General features: G+C 47.0%; 1 protein-coding gene across 3 annotated transcripts in view; it reads left to right on the top strand.

Moving 5' to 3' along the window:
• Positions 1–18861, top strand: part of HSPA12A (heat shock protein family A (Hsp70) member 12A) — a 173193-nt gene that overhangs the window by 120279 nt on the left and 34053 nt on the right. For all 3 annotated transcript variants that reach the window (XM_005225768.5, XM_059882074.1, XM_002698534.7), the window contains one exon: positions 18259–18344. In XM_005225768.5, the coding sequence (XP_005225825.1) occupies positions 18259–18344 (86 nt within the window). The remainder of the gene's footprint in view (positions 1–18258; positions 18345–18861) is intronic.

Genomic DNA, 18861 nt, shown 5'->3' with positions numbered 1-18861 from the left:
CTGGAGTGGGAGGCAGGCTGGTCACTCTGCATCTGACCATTCTGCTCCGAAGAGGAAGTAGCCGCTGATTAACTGAGTTCCAGACGGAGCTGTTAAAGATAATGATGAAGTCTGAAGCCGTCACGGCGTACGGTTAGACTTAGTGCAGCAAGCAGGTCTGGGTGCCGGGAGGGACAGACCCTGGGCACAGCAGCAATGGAAAGCCAAGAAACACCTCTCTGGGCTTATGGAGGGTGGGATGGCTTCCTAAGCCCAAGGTTGGGCAGCTGGCCATCCATAGGTAGCAGCCAGGGTGCAAAGTCCCATTCCTTAGCCCTCGGTTCTTGCCTGCCTGGGCGCTAGAGATTGAAACCCGGGATCCTGGGAAGCCACGTGGCCCAAATACCAGGCGTGCACCAGGGTGTGGGCACCCGAGTTGGAGCTGAGTGTTTTGGCATCTGGGGCCCTCTGTGTGGCCTCCTCATGGCCCCTAAACATAAAATGTGTATTATTTCCTGGGATTCACATGGTTTTGATGCTTGCTATCCCCTCCTCAGCTCAGGAGAGGGTTTGGAAGGACTCACGTTTGCATTGCTACATGGTGGGGATGGGTGGGGGGTGCTACGGAGATTAGCAGGAGTTTGTGGTGTGTTTCCTCCTATCCCGCTGTAGGGAGAAGGCAGTGGCACCCCACTCCAGTATTCTTGCCTGGAGAATCCCGGGGACAGAGGAGCCTGGTGGGCTGCCGTCTATGGGGTTGCACAGAGTTGGACACGACTGAAGTGACGCAGCAGCAGCAGCATCCTGCTGTAGCGATTCACACCAGGAGTGTTGTTGTTTTGTTTTCATTGTAATTGGACTTGCTTTTAGTTCAGAGGAGAAAATGGATCAAAGTTCCATGGTCAGCACCTGCTCGGTCTGGGACAGGAGCTGGCTCTGGTGTCTTCATGCGGAAGCTCTGCTAGGTCATCATAGCTGCTTGGCGTTATGTGGCTCTTGGGGTGCTCTGGGGGACCCTCTGGGTCCTGGGGCTTAGGGTTTCCTGCTGCTCTGTGGAGTAGCCTGAGGAAGTAAGTAAGCCTCATTCTTGGGAAAAGTCCCTAAGATGGTCTTTATGTTCTTTGGGAGAAGAATATACTCTTTGGTCTTTATATTCTTCGGGGCTTCCCTGGTGACTCAGATGGTAAAGAGTCTGCCTGCAGTGCAGGAGACCTGGGTTCAATCCCTGGATTGGGAAGATCCCCCGGAGAAGGGAATAGCAACCCACTCCAGTATTCTTGCCTGGAGAATCCCATGGACGGAGGAGCCTGGTGGGAGACAGTTCATGCAGTCGCAAAGAGTCAGACACAACTGAGTGACTAACACAAACTTCTGAGCAAATTCTGTCCTAGGGGAATTGTCCACTAGTTTTTCGTTCTTCTTTTTCCTTTTAATCTCCCATGACTGCTCTGGAAGTTAGATATTCTATTTTAACTCTTTTCAAGCATAGTTACTCTTGAAATTGTGCCATGTAAACTTAATTTAGCAAAGTCCAAGTTCCAGTTTACTGATTCCATCTTTGTGAGAATGTCAATCCATGTGAAGGTTTTGTATGAAATAAGAATTCGGGGGTTTACACTTAGTCTTTAAAAATCTCTGGTAGGACTTTCTCTCCCTCCAGCTGACATGAAGTCTTCACCCAGCATGTGAGGGGTGGTCTGTGATGGGTGGGTGCCAGGGTGCCTGTGCCGGAGGGCATTTGTCCTCCTTGAAAGCCCTGCTTCAGGCTGCAGTGGATGGGCCATGCTGGACCTCCGCAGGGGCTCTTTTGAGCCCTTTTGTGGTCTTTCTCTTCTCTTTTCCTTTATATTTTGGAAGCAGGAATTTCTTAGACAGACTCTTGAGTACCGCTCGGCCCAGGACCCAGGCCCAGGCCACAGGCGCTTGTGAATAATTAACAGAAGACTGTTTTCACTCTGGTGCACTTGGCCCTCTTGCTAAGACGAGGCTGTGACTCCTGTCAAGGGTTAGTGTGGCTGCAGGATATCGGGCGCTTCTCCTGCTGTTTATTCTATCCCTTGAAACTGCTTATCTGAGGGGAAGCGTCGGCAAGCCCTCTGTCCGCAGTTCTCTGTCAGAATGCCTGTCCCTTGGGAGTCTAGCCAGCCGGCTTCAGAGCATCTAGGGGAAAAGTAAAGACACAGCCGGTGACCTGGGGCGCTGACCCCGCTCTGTGCCCACATTCTAATGTTGCTAAAGAGCGGGGTGTCTGGGGACAGACCAGTGCCAGCTGTTGCCCCCGGCCTGGCTGTAGTCAGCAGGCATCCTGGGAGAATTGCTGAACCCTGCCTTGTCAGAAAGGTTGGCCTCTGTCCAGGGAGAGAGCAGCAGTCAGGATGGCTGAAGCAGCTGATGCCACCCAGGAAGGAGGGCTGTGCTCCTGAGGGCAGGCTGGCTAGGGGACAGTTGTCCTTACAAGGTGGTTTCCTGCAGCTCTCTGATTTTTTTTTAATTGGGATATAATTCACATATTATAAAATCCGCCTTTAAAACAATTCAGTGGTTTTAGTATATTCACAAGGTTGTGTAACCATCCCCGCTATCAAATTCCAGAGCATTTTCTTCACCCCCAAAGAAACTCATGTGTGCGTGCTCAGTTATTTCAGTCATGTGCGCCAAGCCCCTCTGTCCATGGGATTCTCCAGGCAAGAATAGTGGAGTGGGTTGCCATTTCCTTCTCCAGGGGATCCTCCTGATCGAACCCTCATCTCTTAGGTGTCCTGCATTGGCACACAGATTCTTTACCACTAGCACCATCTGGGAAGCCCAAAAAAACTCATACCCACTAGCAATCCCTCCAAATTCCCATTCTCCACTCAGAGCTCTGAGTTTTCACTGCTCTTTGCTGCAAGTTACCAATGGTACAGGTTTGGGCCAGTCCTAGGGTCATGGAGCCTCAGGACTGGAAGATGGTGGAAAGAAGGAGCTTGGGCATTGGAGACAGGTACTTACTAGCTATGAGATTTGGGGGATATGCTTACCCTCTCTCTGCCTTGGTTTCCTCTGCTGTTAAATGGGACTAATAACTACCTATTTCTTACCTTGCTGGGTTGTTTGTAAAGATAAAATGAGACACTATAAGGAATAATAATTACACTTGTTAAGACCTTGACCTGCATTATTCTTATTGAATTCTTATTAATTCCAGGAAGAATTATTATTATCTCTGTTTAATACAGAAGGAAAACTGAGCCACAGGGAAGTTTAGTTATTTGTTCAAGCTTGCACACTATGAATCAGTTTTTAGCTGCAAAGTGTGGAAAACCTGACTTTATCTTGTTTCTAGAGGAGGAAATCAGTTGTCACCATGAATGGGAAATTCAGAGGTCTAGTGGGCTCCAAAGCAGGTATTTAGCAGCTCATAGATGCCCCCTGAAGAATAAATGGAGGTTCTTTCTATGCTGGCTGCATCTTGGGCTGGTGGCAAGATGGCGGCCACAGGTGCTGGCCTCTTGGGCTCACTTGAGGGTCAGGGCATTTCTTTCCCAGGAGCCTCCTTCATGCTCCAAGCTTCATGCTTCAAGCAAACTTCCCTTCATGCTCCATCAGTCCAGAATGGTGAGTCACAAACCCATTCCCACATCCATCACTGGAAGGAAAAAGGGGTTTCCATGGTTGGTTCAGACTACTCAGGATCTACCCTGGATCTTGGAAAGAGTCACTCCTCCCCCCTAGTCATATAAAATTGGTGTTTAGTTAAGAAGGGAGAGGCTTCTCTGGTGGTTCGGTGGTACAGAATCTGCCTGCAATGCAGGAGCCACAGGAGACATGGGTTTGATCCTTAGATAGGGAAGATCCCCTGGCAACCCACTCCAGTATTCTTGCCTGGAGAATCCCATGGACAGAGGAGCCTGGTGAGCTATAGTCCTAGGGTCGCAAAGAGTCAGACACAACTGAATCGCCTTAGTGGATGCGGCTGTACACACAGATCAGTAAGTAACTGAGCTGGGATTTGAACTAGTCCCCACAGGTCCAACACTCCTGAGCTTCATGGCAGTGCCACAGAGCTTCTGCAGCTCCCAGCGGGTAGTGAGTCCTGTGCGCAGTGAATCTTGGTTGAATGCCTTAATCCGTACAGCCTGGTATCCACTCCTCCCCAGTCCCACGTTCTCTCTTTCTGACCCTCTGTTGCTCTTCTATGGAATGGTGGCCTGGCTTCCACTTGAACTCCTCTAGTGATGCAGAATTCAGTACCTTTCCAGGCATTTCCGTCCCTTTTTTTATAGTAAAGTGCCATGGCTGCCTTTCATAGTGCTTTTAGGTGAATTAGAAAAAGATCTGCTCTGAGTGCAAAAATTAGAATAAGGTGTTCATTCTGGGCAATATAGCTCTTCAGTGCATGGCTTGGGAGGGCCCCTTTGTGGTAAGAAAATGGCACCTCTGCCCAGGGGTGGATGTACCACTGTTTGGGGACATTTCTTCTATCAATACACTCCTTAGAGGGGTATGTAAGGTGCATGGAATCCAGAGTGCAGCAGGTTAGTACTTGGGTTCTGGTTTGGGGAGCAAGTGGGCTAAGGGCAATCCTCCCTCCCTGGAGGTGGCACAGTTCTCTTATCAGAGGGTTCAGCTAAAGGGAGTGAACCAGCTGTCTGTCTCTTCAACCCTTACCCCCTATTCTGCTTCTCCCTCTTCTCCCTTCCCCAGGGACAGACAGTGAGTGTCTGGGAGGTGAATTATGCCCGTCCAGGGCAGACCAACAAGCTGGAGTGCCATTGCCCCTGGCTTTAGTCTCAGTAGAGTCAGTGCCAGCTGTGTCACGGCCTCTGTGGGTTGAGCTGTCCCAAGGCTGTTCACAATAGAAACTGGGGAAGTCTAAACCCTGGCCTTCCAGGTGCCCAGGCAAATGGAATCTTTTCCTTGGTGGGAGAGTGATTCATTTTTTAACCTGGTCAATTCAAAAATGTGCTTCGTTGTATTCAGGTCAGTTCAGTTCAGTCGCTCAGTTGTGTGCAACTCTTTGCGACCCCATGAATCGCAGCACGCCAGGCCTCCCTGTCCATCACCAACTCCCGGAGTTCACTCAGACTCACGTCCATCAAGTCAGTGATGCCATCCAGCCATCTCATCCTCTGTTGTCCCCTTCTCCTCCTGCCCCCAATCTCTCCCAGCATTAGAGTCTTTTCCAGTGTGTCAACTCTTCACATGAGGTGGCCAAAGTACTGGAGTTTCAGCTTTAGCATCATTCCTTCCAAAGAAATCCCAGGGCTGATCTCCTTCAGAATGGACTGGTTGGATCTCCTTGCAGTCCAAGGGACTCTCAAGAGTCTTCTCCAACACCACAGTTCAAAAGCATCAATTCTTTGGCGCTCAGCCTTCTTCACAGTCCAACTCTCACATCCATACATGACCACTGGAAAAACTATAGCCTTGACTAGATGGACCTTTGTTGGCAAAGTAATGTCTCTGCTTTTGAATATGCTATCTAGGTTGGTCATAACTTTCCTTCCAAGAAGTAAGCGTCTTTTAATTTCATGGCTGCAGTCACCCTCTGCAGTGATTTTGGAGCCCAGAAAAATAAAATCTGACACTGTTTCCACTGTTTCCCCATCTATTTCCCATGAAGTGGTGGGACCGGATGCCATGATCTTCGTTTTCTGAATGTTGAGCCTTAAGCCAACTTTTTCACTCTCCTCTTTCACTTTCATCAAGAGGCTTTTTAGTTCCTCGTCACTTTCTGCCATAAGGGTGGTGTCATCTGCATATCTGAGGTTATTGATATTTCTCCCGGCAATCTTGATTCCAGCTTGTGCTTCTTCCAGTCCAGCGTTTCTCATGATGTACTCTGCATAGAAGTTAAATAAGCAGGGTGACAATATACAGCCTTGACATACTCCTTTTCCTATTTGGAACCAGTCTGTTGTTCCATGTCCAGTTCTAACTGTTGCTTCCTGACCTGCATACAGATTTCTCAAGAGGCAGATCAGGTGGTCTGGTATTCCCATCTCTTTCAGTATTTTCCACAGTTTATTGTGATCCACACAGTCAAAGGCTTTGGCATAGTCAATAAAGCAGAAATAGATGTTTTTCTGGAACTCTCTTGCTTTTTCCATGATCCAGTGGATGTATTAGGTTGGTTAAAAAGTTTGTTTGGGTTTCTCCGTGAGATGTCACAAAAAGTCCGAATGAAGTTTTTGGCCAACCCAACAGAGGCCAAGAAGGCCTGAGTTTAATTGCCCAATGAAAAGGACCACGTGGCTCCCCAAGTTCTCCTTGGTTATTCTGAAAATGCCCCTGAGATGAGCAGATGGCCTGAGCGGGAAGTCAGGGCCAGACAGTCTCACTAACCCATGGCAGCAAAGCCCTCATGTTTCCCATCATTAAGAGCTTTCCTAAAGGTTCTGTTTGCCAAGTTCCTGTCTGGTGAGACATTTTATCCTTGATTAACGAGCCCAGAGAAGCCTGATGTAAAGGAAATGCATTTGCTGCCCTTGTGCATAAGTGAAGGCTCTGCCTGTCCCCTGGTATAAGAACATGGCTGTTTTTTCTTAACAGCTGTTGGACCTATTTGATGATGATGGTGGAAAGGATAATAAATACCATCTAGGTAGAGCTTCCCTGATAGCTCAGTTGGTAAAGAATCCGCTTGCAATGCAGGACACCCCGGTTCAATTCCTGGGTCTGCTGGAGAAGGGATAGGCTACCCACTCCAGTATTCTTGGGCTTCTCTGGTAGCTCAGCTGGTAAAGAATCCACCTGCAATGCGGGAGAGCAATGTGGGAGACCTGAGTTTAATCCCTGGGTTGGGAAGATCCCCTGGAGAAGGGAAAGGCTACCCACTCCAGTATTCTGACCTGGAGAATTTCATGGACGGTATAGTCCATTGGGTCGCAAAGAGTCGGACACGACTGAGCGACTTTCACTTTTATCACTTAGGCACATGCCATGCACCAGGCTTTGTAGACATTATTTCATTTATTCATGCTTTATTTGGCAGTGATCCTCAATATGTATCACCATCATCATGATCCCTCCCCTCTCCATTTTCCAGGTGAGAAAACTGAAGTTTGAAGAGGCTCAGTAGCTCATTTTAGGGCATGTCTCTGGGAAGTCCTAGTAGGACTTGAGGCCAGGCTTTCCTGACTCTGAACCTCTGTGTTATCATAGCTCCTCCCACCCTGGTATTTGCATTTGAAGAATTATGATTTTTGAAGTGGAGAGCCCCTTGAGGCTATGGAGCCCAAGGAAGGGCAAACCACACAGTCTTCTGAGCCTGGAGGCAGAGACAGCTGCTGGGGCTTGGAGGTGCCCTGTGATTGTGACCCCCTGACTTCCCCTGCTTCCGAAATCGGGATTTACGGTAACACCTCTCTCGTAATTTCAGCTTTCAAGAGAAACAGTACCTGTGTGGGGCCTGGTACTGGGTACGGTGCAGGGGTGCAGACCAGAGGTGGTGAGCTCTGAATTCATCTGGGCTGCATCCAAACAGTGCGGGCTTCTTTCTTAACCTTTTAGACCGTACTTAGTTTCTCATCCATTGAGTGGGAGTGATGACAGTACCTCTAGCCCCCTAAACAGCAGGCTTCCTCCATGCGTGTGTGCTAAGTTGCTTCAGTAGTGTCCAACTCTGTGGACCCCACTGACTGTAGCTAACCAGGCTCCTCTGTCCATGGGATTCTCCAGGCAAGAATACTAGAGTGGGTTGCCATGCCCTCCTCCAGGGGATCTGCCCCACCCAGAGATTGAACCCGCATTTTTTATGTCTCCTGCATTGGCAGGCAGGTTTTTTTTTTTGTTTTTTGTTTTACCACTTGGAAACCCTAGGCTTCCTCCAGAAACACTTGTAAAACTCTTAAGTGAAAGTCACTCAGTCATGTCCAACTCTTTGTGACCCCATGGACTATATAGCCCATGGAATTCTCCAGGCCAGAATACTGGAGTGGATAGCTGTTCCCTTCTCCAGGGGATCTTCCCAAACCAGGGATCAAAGCCAGGTCTCCTGCACTGCAGGGAGATTCTTTACCAGCTGAGCCACCAGGGAAGCCTAAGAATACTGGAGTGGGTAGTCTATCCCTTCTCCAGAGGATCTTCCCTACCCAGGAATTGAACCAGGGTCTCCTGCATTGCAGGCAGATTCTTTACCAGCTGAGCTACAGAGAAGCCCATATAGTGAAAGTGCTAGTCACTCAGTCGTGTCCGGCTCTTTGCAACCCCATGGACTGTAGCCCTCAAGGCTCTCTGTCCATGCAGTTCTCCAGGCAAGAATACTGGAGTGGGTAGCCATTCCCTTCTTAAGGGAATCTTCCTGACCCAAGGATCAAATCCGGGGTCTCCTGCATTGCAGGTAGGTTCTTTACCATCTAAGCCACCTTTAAAAACTGCTCTTAGCATGGCATGAAGCTCGCATTCAGTGAGCACCGACCATGACAGCTTTCCTAATAGATTTCTGAGTTTGTATTCTAATAATTTCAAATTAATAATTTGAGTTTAATAAACTTGCAAAATAGCCTAAATTAAAAAAAAAAAAAAAAAAACAGACATAAATATCTGACTCCATGAAGGAATTCAGCTAATGGTGAGTGTCAGTCGTTATCTATTTCCAAGGGCTTACCTTCTTCGTTCATTGAAATAGTAGGGACAGAGGCCCTGGGAACCTGAATTCCCACTTCACGGAGAGAAGATGTGCCTGAGAGGTGCGGTAGCTTCTCCAGGCTCACAAGCCGGCGTCCAGGCTCTCCACCTGCTGCGCTGTGTTCTGCATCCTCACCAGGAGCCATTTTGCTTCCTTACTTTCCTCTGAGAACGGCGGCCAAGGAGCCAGCTTCAGTGTCGCTCCTGTTCTCAAGCTGCCCTGATTCTGGGGAGACACAGCCCTCGAGCCTGTGGCCCAAGCTGACTGCTCTGCCTGAACATGGAGGACACTCTGCCTGTAGCCCATCCCCGCGGGACACCCCCTCCCTTTCTGGCATTTGTTCTTTTAGCACAAAGGGTCACAGGGTGACATCTGACATTGGCATTGCTGCTGGCCATCTCTCAGTCGGAGGGAGGAGATGCCAAGGCCTTCACAGAGGCCTGGGAGCCCAACGAGTCTGAACACAGCTCAGAGGGTGTGTCCTGGGCTTGGAGAAACCCTGCCTGTCTACAGGGGCAGCTCTTGATTTCTCAGAGCATGGAGGGACCCAGAAGTGTGCGGGGTGCAGCCCCTGCCTCCTCCAAGACCCTGAGTTTGCAGCACTTGTTTCAGCCTCGGAGGGCCTTGTATCTGAAGCTGGGCAGGAGCTCGCCTCAGAGTGGGAGCCACTCAGCCGGTGGCCGGACGTCTGCTTTGCTGCCTGCAAGGGGGTCTGGTGGCACCTGCTGAAATTGACTCCTTCAAGGGCTGTCCCCACAGGCCCAGCTCCTGAGAAACCACCTGGACCTGTACCCCTCACCCACTGGTGACCCGGGTCAGAAACCTTCCTAGGCCTTTAAAGTCCACATATTTAGGTTTAAGTGAACATATATTCTTACTCGCTTGTTCATTCACTTGACAAATGTCTGGAGCGCCTACTGTATATGGGCCAGGTGCTGTCACTGATAACACAGCATAAGAAAAACATCAATCGCACCCTCTCAGCAGGAGGCAGATGGACATAAAGCTGGTATATGAAAACACCTACTCTTTTATCAAAGTTTAAAGCATACAAAAGGAGGGCAAATAATGTATTCAGTCCCCCATGAATCTGTCACCAGGTTCGATCATGATCAGTTTGTGGCCAATATCGTTTAATCTCTGTCCCTCCCCTCCCGTATTATTTTGATGAGCATCCCAGATATCATGTTGTTTCATCTGTAAATATTTCAGAATGGTTCGCTAGTGGATAACTACTCTTAAAAACTACATAATTCCACCATTAGCAGTAATTTCTTCGTGTTATCAGTGTCTGGTCAGTCTTTACATTTCCAGTTGTCTTTTAAATGTTGTTGTTCCTCTGAATCATGGTCCAATAAAGCCCCAAGCATTGCAGTGACTGGAGTTGCTTTGTCTTTCTTTTAAGCTATGGCAGTCTATTTCTGGGGCTGATCCAGATGGCCTGCTGACTCAATAGAAATGCCTTTACTCAGCATCCCCAGACCCACTGGAGTAGAAACTTTGAGGGGAGAGGGGTCTGCACATATGTTTTAATAAGTGGTCCAGGTGACTCTGATGCACCTCAGAATTTGAGACCCTTTGATCTATAGTTTCCCCTCCTTCCTTCTTGTGTATTTTCCTTGTAACTTATTTCCTGATGAAAACTAGCTGTTGTTCTTAGTGTGTCCACGAGTCTGGGTTTAGCTGGTCAGTCCCCAGACAAGCAAGCTCGTCTCTCCTCTGTTCAGAGAGAACAGAGAAATCTCTTCTCCCACAAACAGAGGGGACTGACTTTCGGAGGGGGAGTTCCCAGGAGGATGGGGTGGAAGTGGGGTGCACTCCAGGCAGGGGAACGGTATGTGCAAAGGTCGGGAGGCTGGATAGAGCACACGTGTTTCAGAGTCTGTGAAAGGACTAGATGGGGTCAGGGCTGAGGGCGATGGAAGGAGATGAGGCTGCAGAGGGTGGTGGGGTGGACTTTTAAAGGCCCAGGTGCGAGCTATATGCTAGATTTATCCTGTGGGGGATGGGAACAGAAGGCCCTAGCCTGGTCAAGTAATATGAGCAGACCTCAGCTCTGACCAGGTGCCTCTGACTGCAGGGAATCCTGATTGGATGGAGAGACTCAGAGTGGGGAGACTGGGAGAGGTGGTGCCGGAACCCTGATAAGGGTCAGCAGGGTCTGGACCAACATTGTGACGGTGAGGTTGCAGAGGAAGGCTGACTGTGAGAAATGCTAAGAAGTAGGAATGACAGAGGCTTGGGAATGCAGTGAGAAGGGAAGGAGCAATATAGATTTCCCTTCTGGGAGCTATGGTGGTTGCATTGACCAGAGGGGACATATGAGGAGAGATGGATTTCGTCACACATGCACACATGTATGCCTACATTGTTGGGGGTAACTAGGTGTGTTATTACTAATATCCTGACCCAGGGGAGGGGATGTTTGATGCCTCAATTGGAAAGACGTCAGTGGCCCTCTAAGTCTATAGATAGTCACTGAGTCCACTTTTGGGCACACAGAAATATCCACCCACCCATCCATCCACCCATCTGTCTACCCACCCATCTATCCACCCATCCATCCCTCCATCCATCTACCCACACAACCACCCATCTATCCATCCATCTATCCACCCACCCAGTCATCCATCTATCCATCCACCCACTCAGCCATCTACGCACCCACCCACCCACCTAACCACTCATATACCCCCTAACCACCCACCCACCCATCCATCCATCCATCCATTCTTCCACATGTCCATCTATCCAACCATTTATCCATCCAACATATACTGAGTGCCTGTAACAAGTCATGAGCTGAGGAATCAGAGATAAAGAAGGCATGGCTTTGCCCAGATGAGCCCAGAGTCTGTGAAAGAGAAGCCAAGTGGACAAAAGTATCTTAATACTGTGTATGGGGTGATCTGGTGGAGCCTCTCCAAATGCTGCGTCCCAGTGGGCAGGGGCTGTGAAGCTGCTGCATATAATTCGTGAAAATTAATAGGAAAGCTTGTTGGTTTATAAGGCATTTCCTCACCTCCCCACAGCAGCTGGCTGGACACACATGTGCCTGTGAACTTGTGGTTAAGAGAGAAATTATGAACTGTGCCCCACTCATGGTCTGAGGTTGCAGGAACTTGGGGATCTCACTGCCTCTGGGGAAACCTCACTGCGCAGGTCTCTGTCACTGGGGCATCTCATCTCCTCAACCATTTAGTGAAGGGGAGGGTAACTGGAAAATGCTGCTCAGTGTCAGGATGGGTTGATGCAGGCCCCCACTGCCTGATGCTGTTTTTTCTGCCACTATAAATGCATATTTCTATAATTATTATTCAGCATTTAGAGAGAAGCTATTTTACACTCAGTGTTCTTTGAAGCTCGGAGGGTCTCCTGGTTCACACCAATAAAATTTCCATTTACTCTGAACATCAACCATGGTGATTAAAAAAAAAAAAACCCATAAATTATTTACTGAAATGGAAGTTGAGTTTACGGTAATAATGCATTAGTTCAGCTAGCCATGCAGTCTGTTACAGGGTAATAAAAAATTTTTATTTTCTTTCTTAAAAGGTATTTGCCAGTAACCTACACATGACCTTGAACTGATCAATTGTCAAAGATGGTACTACAAGGAGGGAATATAAGGAAAGAGAAAGGGAGAGCTTTTTTTCAAAGAGCCTGATTTTAGGCAATTGTTAGCAAATACCTGTTGTCTCACTGTTATCAGGAGAAAAGAAATGAGCATATAGTGTTTTTAGAAATCATAAGGACTAAATCTTAAAAATCCTTTGGAAATTCAGCATTTTTGTGATAGAGCATAAATCTGAAAGCTAGCAAGGAGGCCTGTTTGAAAAATCTGGGGAGTCACCATTGTTTGAGACCACCTGTCGTTTTGCATGAGCCTGGAGCCTTGTAAAATAACATCAGCCCAATGGTTCTGTCTTCATCCTTTAAAATGTATTTATGGAGCAGGATCGATTTAATGTATCTCAGAAAGTCCACGATTCTGCTCACGGCCATTTGCTGACTAATGTCTCCAGCAGAGAACAACAAGCACATTCATGAATTATGGCTGTCCCTGAGGTTCTTTTGTCGACTATTTTTTATTTTAGGAGCGTCTGCTTTGATTAAAGCCATTAGAGCCAGGAGCAAATAAAAAGGTGTCTGGCTTTTACATGTCTCGCGTTTTATAGCAGGAACTCTGATGAAGCCTGTATTTTAATTATTACACCGTTAAGGCAAGTGATGAGTATTAACCTCACAAGTTCAACTAGTTCTTCCTCTATTACCTGCTTTGGGGTCTAAAAAATCCTATGGCAGGAGACTTGTTGGTTGAGTCCAGTTTTTACTTATTGATATCCTCTACTTGGCTGCATAAATATTTTCATTTATTTATATATTCCTCTTTGCTGCAAAAATTAATTTTTAAATGACTTGGTTGAAGAATGTTTTGGGGGCTGAGTCACAAGTTAAGAGTGAACTTAGGAATACCTGTGTTTGTTTATTTAAAATGTTACAAGTACTCTTATTATTTTTCTTTTTTAAAAAAATTATTTTTAATTGAAGGATCATTGTTTTACAATATTGTGTTGGTTCCTGAGATACATCAACATGAATCAGCCGTAGGTATGCATGTGTCCCCTCCTTCTTGACCCTCCTTCCCACCCCATTCACGCCCTCCAGATTGTCACAGAGCAGCGGGTTGAGCTCCCTGTGTTATACGCAGCTTCCCATTAGCTACCTATTTTATATATGGTAATGTATATATCAGAATTTCAGTGTTACTCTCTCAGTTCGTCCCACCCTGTCCTGCCCCTGCTCTGTCCATAAGTCCACTGTCTATATCTGAGTCTCTATTTCTGCCCTGCGAATAGGCTTATCAGTACCATCTGTCTAGATTCCATGTATACGCATTAATACATGACACTTGTTTTTCTCTTTGTGACTTGCTTCACTCTGCATAACAAGCTCTAGAGGAAAACTCAGATTTATTTTTATGGTCACTAAATGAAAAAAGATGCACAGTAGGTAAATGACCTAAGTAATGGTGAATCATCTATGACTAATGTCAAAAAGACCTGAGGATTATTTTCTGGTGGTAGAAAGCTTCCGGTCTCTTCCTCCTCCACTTAATTCTGTGGCTGATACTTCACATTCTTGAAATATTCTGTGTTTTTCTGATTCCATGATGTGAAATCATCAAATCCCTCTATGTTACTGCATTTCAGGGTACTTAGTGCTTAAAATGGAAGATGCTTTGAGGATCTGTTTAATCTAGTTTAAACAGCGGAGTAGGTATTTCTTAGAACTCCCAGATGCCTCGGCTCTGCCCTGGACCACACTTCTGGTAAAGCATTTTTTCTTTAATCTGTTTTACCAGCCCCTATCCCTACCTTTGCAGATGGGCATCAGTTTTCTTTTCATCAGTTTCCTTTCTCTCTTCCAAGCCTGCGCTCTAAAACTCTCTATTCTTTTCAGGCTTTCAGCATTGCCTTTCTCTTCTGCTCTTGAAATGCCAGAGTTACTCCGTGTATACTGAACTGGAATATCATGTAGGTGGGGATTGTCTCAGGGCAGATGTTATTATATAGGCTTTACAGAGAAGCATAAACAGGGTCACAATTAATGACAGTTGGTGTTTCTTACTGTAGATAATGGCCAGGTTTAAGTGGTAGCCAGAACACACAGCACGGACCTTGTACATTAGATATTCCATGTTATTAACTCTCTCCTGCTGCTGCTGCTGCTGCGTCGTTTCAGTTGTGTCCGACTCTGTGCGACCCCAGAGACAGCAGCCCACCAGGCTCCCCCGTCCCTGGGATTCTCAAGGCAAGAACACTGGAGTGGGTTGCCATTTCCTTCTCCAGTGCATGAAAGTGAAAAGTTAGAGTGAAGTGGCTCAGTCGTGTCCAACTCTTAGCGACCCCATGGACTGTAGCCCACCAGGCTCCTCCATCCATGGGATTCTCCAGGCAAGAGTACTGGAGTGGGTACTATTAGCTTCGATCTGCCAATTATCCGTAGAACAACAGATAATATTCCATTGACCCTGTTGTGTTTCTTTTAAATCACCTATTAAATGAAAGCTCTCAAGATTGGTTGGCATTGAAGCATAGGTAGCCAGTGGAAATTTGCTATGTGCCGCAGGGAGCTCAAACCCAGTGCTCTGTGACAACCTAACGAGGTGTGATGCGATGGGAGGTGGGAGGGAGGTTCAAGAGGGAGGAGACATACTTATGGCTGATTCATGTTGATATATGGCAGAAATCCACAAACATTGTAAAGCTATTATCCTCAAATTAAAAAGAAATACATTAAAAAAAAAAAGATTGGTTGGGATTATTAGCACACCAGAAAAATTAACACATCCCTCAGGGGCTAAAGTAGTCATTTCCATATTCTTTTCCCTAAGAATTTTCGAGCACCCCTTTGACATATTAAATAGTTAAATAAAGAAATATTAACTTGAGAACAAAGTCATCACTGCAGACTCTGTATATTCCTGTGGCAGATCGATGCACATAAACTGGTGAATTATCGTTGATTTGGGATCTCTAGAGCTACAGATATGGGCGTGCTTCATATGCAAATGTCTATAAAGATCTTACTCCTCCATACTTTCCACGCAAATCAGTTTTAAATCATCACACAATGTAGCTGCATTTTAATTTCTAATGGAGAACAGCCGTGACGTTCAATTGCCTCCAGGCCTGGCTGAGCAATCATGTCAAATGATTTATTTCCACTGAACCAGAGGCAGGGTGGGAGGGAGATAGAAGGAGGTACAGGGAGAACCAAAAAAATCCTTGATTCTTGTCCTCACATATCCCGGAGTCCTCCTGGGGCCCAAGGCATGTGTTCTGGGTGCGGCCCAACACATGTTCTTTTACAAGTCAGTGGGCCATGCTCTGAGAAGGGCTGAGTGATGGGATAATTAGAACCAAGCAGTCAGCGGGGTGGATAGTTTGTCTGCTGATAATAGCTTGTTTGCTAATTGCCAACACCAGATTTTCTGGGCAATTAGACATTTGGTTTCTTCCAAGACCTTCTGTGCAAATGTGGACACATGGCCCCAGGCCTTCCAGGTAGCAGGTGGAGAGAGGGTGGCTCCCGGTACAGGATGGCATCTCTCTGATGCCACCTGCCCCAGGGGTGGTGGGGGCAGGGTAGACTTTTCACTAGTAGAGATGTTGAACTTCCCCTGCTTTTATGGAAGGAGGTACCCTGTGCTGGGTGATGAGCAAGGAAGCTGAAGTTTGTGGGCTGGTCCAGGAGCCAGGATTATGTCTCCATTTTCTTTTCAAGAGCATTGAGCCAGGATGCTAGTAGAACCTGAAACTGCTTCCTCTCTCAGATGAGCAAGTTGATTTTTTTAAAATAATTTTTTTATTGTGGTAAAGTATATATAACATAAAATTTTCCATTTTAACCATTTGAAGGTGTGCAAATCAGTGGCATCAATACATTTACAATGTTGTGTAACCATTACTACTCCTTCTAAAACTTTTTCATCATCCAAAATCGAAATTTTGTATTCCCCATCCATCTTTGCTCCCTCAGCCCCTGACTACCTCTAATCTACTGTCTCTATGAATTTGCCTATTCTGTTTTTGTATTGGCTATCTATATTTCATTTACCTGTTCTGAATACGAGGTGCTATTTGTCCTTTTGTGTCCAGCTTATTTCATTTAGCATAATTTTTTCTAGTTCATCCATGGTGTATCATCTATAAGAACTGCATTCCTTTTTACAGCCGAATAATAATCCATTGAATGGATGTACCGTATTTTTGTTATCCATTTATCTGTTGATGTATACTTGGGTGGTTTTCACTTTTTGGTTTTTGTAAATAATGCTGCAGTGAACGTGTACATACAAGCATCCTTGTTTTCAGTTCTTTTGGGTAGATACTCAGGAGTGGAATTCCTAGGAAAGGAATTGGGTCTATGGTAAGACTATATCTCACATTTTAAGAAACTACCAAACTGTTTATCACAGCAGCTGTACCATTTTGCATTCCCACAAGATATATACAGGGGTTTCAATATTTCCACATCCTTGCCAGCATTTGCTATTTATTTTTAAAAAATATATAGCCATCCTAGTGAGTGTGAAGCAGCATCTCATTATGGTTTAGATTTCCCTATTGACTAATGAGTGCATTTCTGTAATGACTAATGAGTTAAGCATCTTTCACGTGCTTATCGACCATTAGCATATCTTCTCTGAAGAAATGTCTGTTTAAGTCCTTTCCCCCACAGATTGATTTTTGGTCTCTGTACTTAACTTGCTTCTGCGCCTTTCTCCCAAAGGTTGGAACTGAGCCTCATCGGAGGAGAGGGAACAGATGCCTGCAGAGTGGGGAGGTGGCTGTGCAGATTCGAGGCTTTGCATTCCCTCTTTCATGATTCCTTTTATTCCCTCAACTTGTTTGGCACCCACTGTAATGATGCTGTTTGAGTTCTCACCAAGCAGGAAAAGAAATCAGTAAGCGCGTGGGATTAACCAAAGTGATTTGGCAGCAGATGCAGATGGTGCCACTCCTGGTGCCTCCGCAGAAGTTGACAGGTCTTTCTCAGATACCTCATAGACTCTGGGTTTCCTTGACCACATATTGTTGTAACAAATTACTCATTTTTTCCCAGCAGGTAATTAGTCTATATACTGAATGGAGCAGTATTTGCAGAACTCTTTGGATGGTACCTGGGACTTGTCGATGCCAAGAGCCTGGCCATCACCTCTACAGGGGAGCCCACCATCCTTGTTTTCTTGCCCTGCAGGCTCCCAGTCCTGGGCAGTGTGCAGGGAGAGGGGATGGAGCTTCCAGCACTGACCAGGGCCAGGGGTGACTCCTCCTTGGGAACTCATCCCTGGGGGAGAGCCACGGGGCTCTGGCAGGGTTTCAGAAGTTGCCTGAGTAATTGTAAGAGCAGCAGGGGAATCAACCAAATGATGTTCAGGCTGCCTCGCTCCTGGCTTTTCTCTCTTTTGACCTCTGTCTGTTGTGGGACCCTGACTGTGGGCCCAGGAAAGCTAATCTATATGTCTTTCTGCTGTGGTTTTTCTTACTGAATGTCCAAATCCTTCAGCATCGCTGAAGCGAGATGAGTTCCCTGTGTTCTGGCAGGGCCTCATGAAGGAAGGAGGGAGGAGGTGATGCCTCTACTAAGCAAAGAAGTTCTTTCTGGAAGTTGAACCCCTGTCCTCTATTCTGGTGATTAGGGTTGTTAATCTTGGGTGGGGTCCCAAAACCCTTTGGAAACCTGAAGGCTGTGGATGACCTTCTAAGAAAATGAACACAAAATTTGCACATCATCTCAGGGGGCTACAGTCTTCTCTGGTCCATATACTGGTGCCTGGGTTAAGAATGGGCTCTAAAGAAGGTAGGTTTAGGGACTGGACAGCCTCTGTGCTAAGTGCTGAGAGATTGACTGCACTTAGTGAGAGGCTTGGTGGTCATGGGGAGAAGAGGAGCGTCTCATTTGTTCAAGTTTTAAATACCAAATATGGGGCAACCAGATCAGATACCCTACCGCTCTGAGTGGAGTTCAGCCTGGCCCCACGTTAGCTGGCTTTCCAAGGACGAGAACACTTCCCGCAGGAGCAAAGCCACGCAGTCCTCATTTCAGCTCTCCAGCTCAGCCTGCACCACCTCTCAGGATGCACTTGTCTTTCCTTTCAGAAACAGTCCCCACGTCTGCATATTCATCTCCGGCCCGGAGCCTGGGGGACACAGGAATAACACCTCTGTCCCCTTCCCACATTGTGGTAAGAAGTGTGTATGTGTGTCGGGGGTAGGGAGGGGGCAGTATATGTGCTGATTACCTTTGTTTTCTGAGTCAGCTTTCCCTACTCTGGGTCAGAAAAGGCTTTCCGTGGTGTGGCTGGTGCTTCTGCAGCCATTGGCCTGGGTGTGAATAACATGAGCGGGCAGTGGGAAGCAGCTCTTTAAAGACTCAGGGCTCAGAGACTGCGGGGCACCCTCTTGAGAGGACGTGGCCACATCTGGCCGGTGGGAGAATCAGTGAAAAGCAGTGGTTTTTCTAGTGCAGTTAAGTGCTGTGACCAAAAGCTGTGGCTGTAGCTGCTTCTGTATCAGCTTGCCCGGGAGAGTAGACCTGGGTGGCGGGAGTGGGGCGGGGGTGGCGGGAGGGGGGCGCTGGAGACTGCGCATTGGTTCCCACGCTGCCCCAGATGGGTATTGTGGGGCACCTGTTCAAGGAACTTACACGTAGCCAACCAGAGAGAAGTACCTGGAGGGAAGGGCGGTTTTATACGAGCTGCT

The sequence above is a fragment of the Bos taurus genome, chromosome 26 (assembly GCF_002263795.3).
Source record: "Bos taurus isolate L1 Dominette 01449 registration number 42190680 breed Hereford chromosome 26, ARS-UCD2.0, whole genome shotgun sequence".
Lineage (NCBI taxonomy): Eukaryota > Metazoa > Chordata > Mammalia > Artiodactyla > Bovidae > Bos > Bos taurus.
Note: the sequence above shows the minus strand (reverse complement) of the source record. Positions and strands in the feature narration are given on the sequence as shown.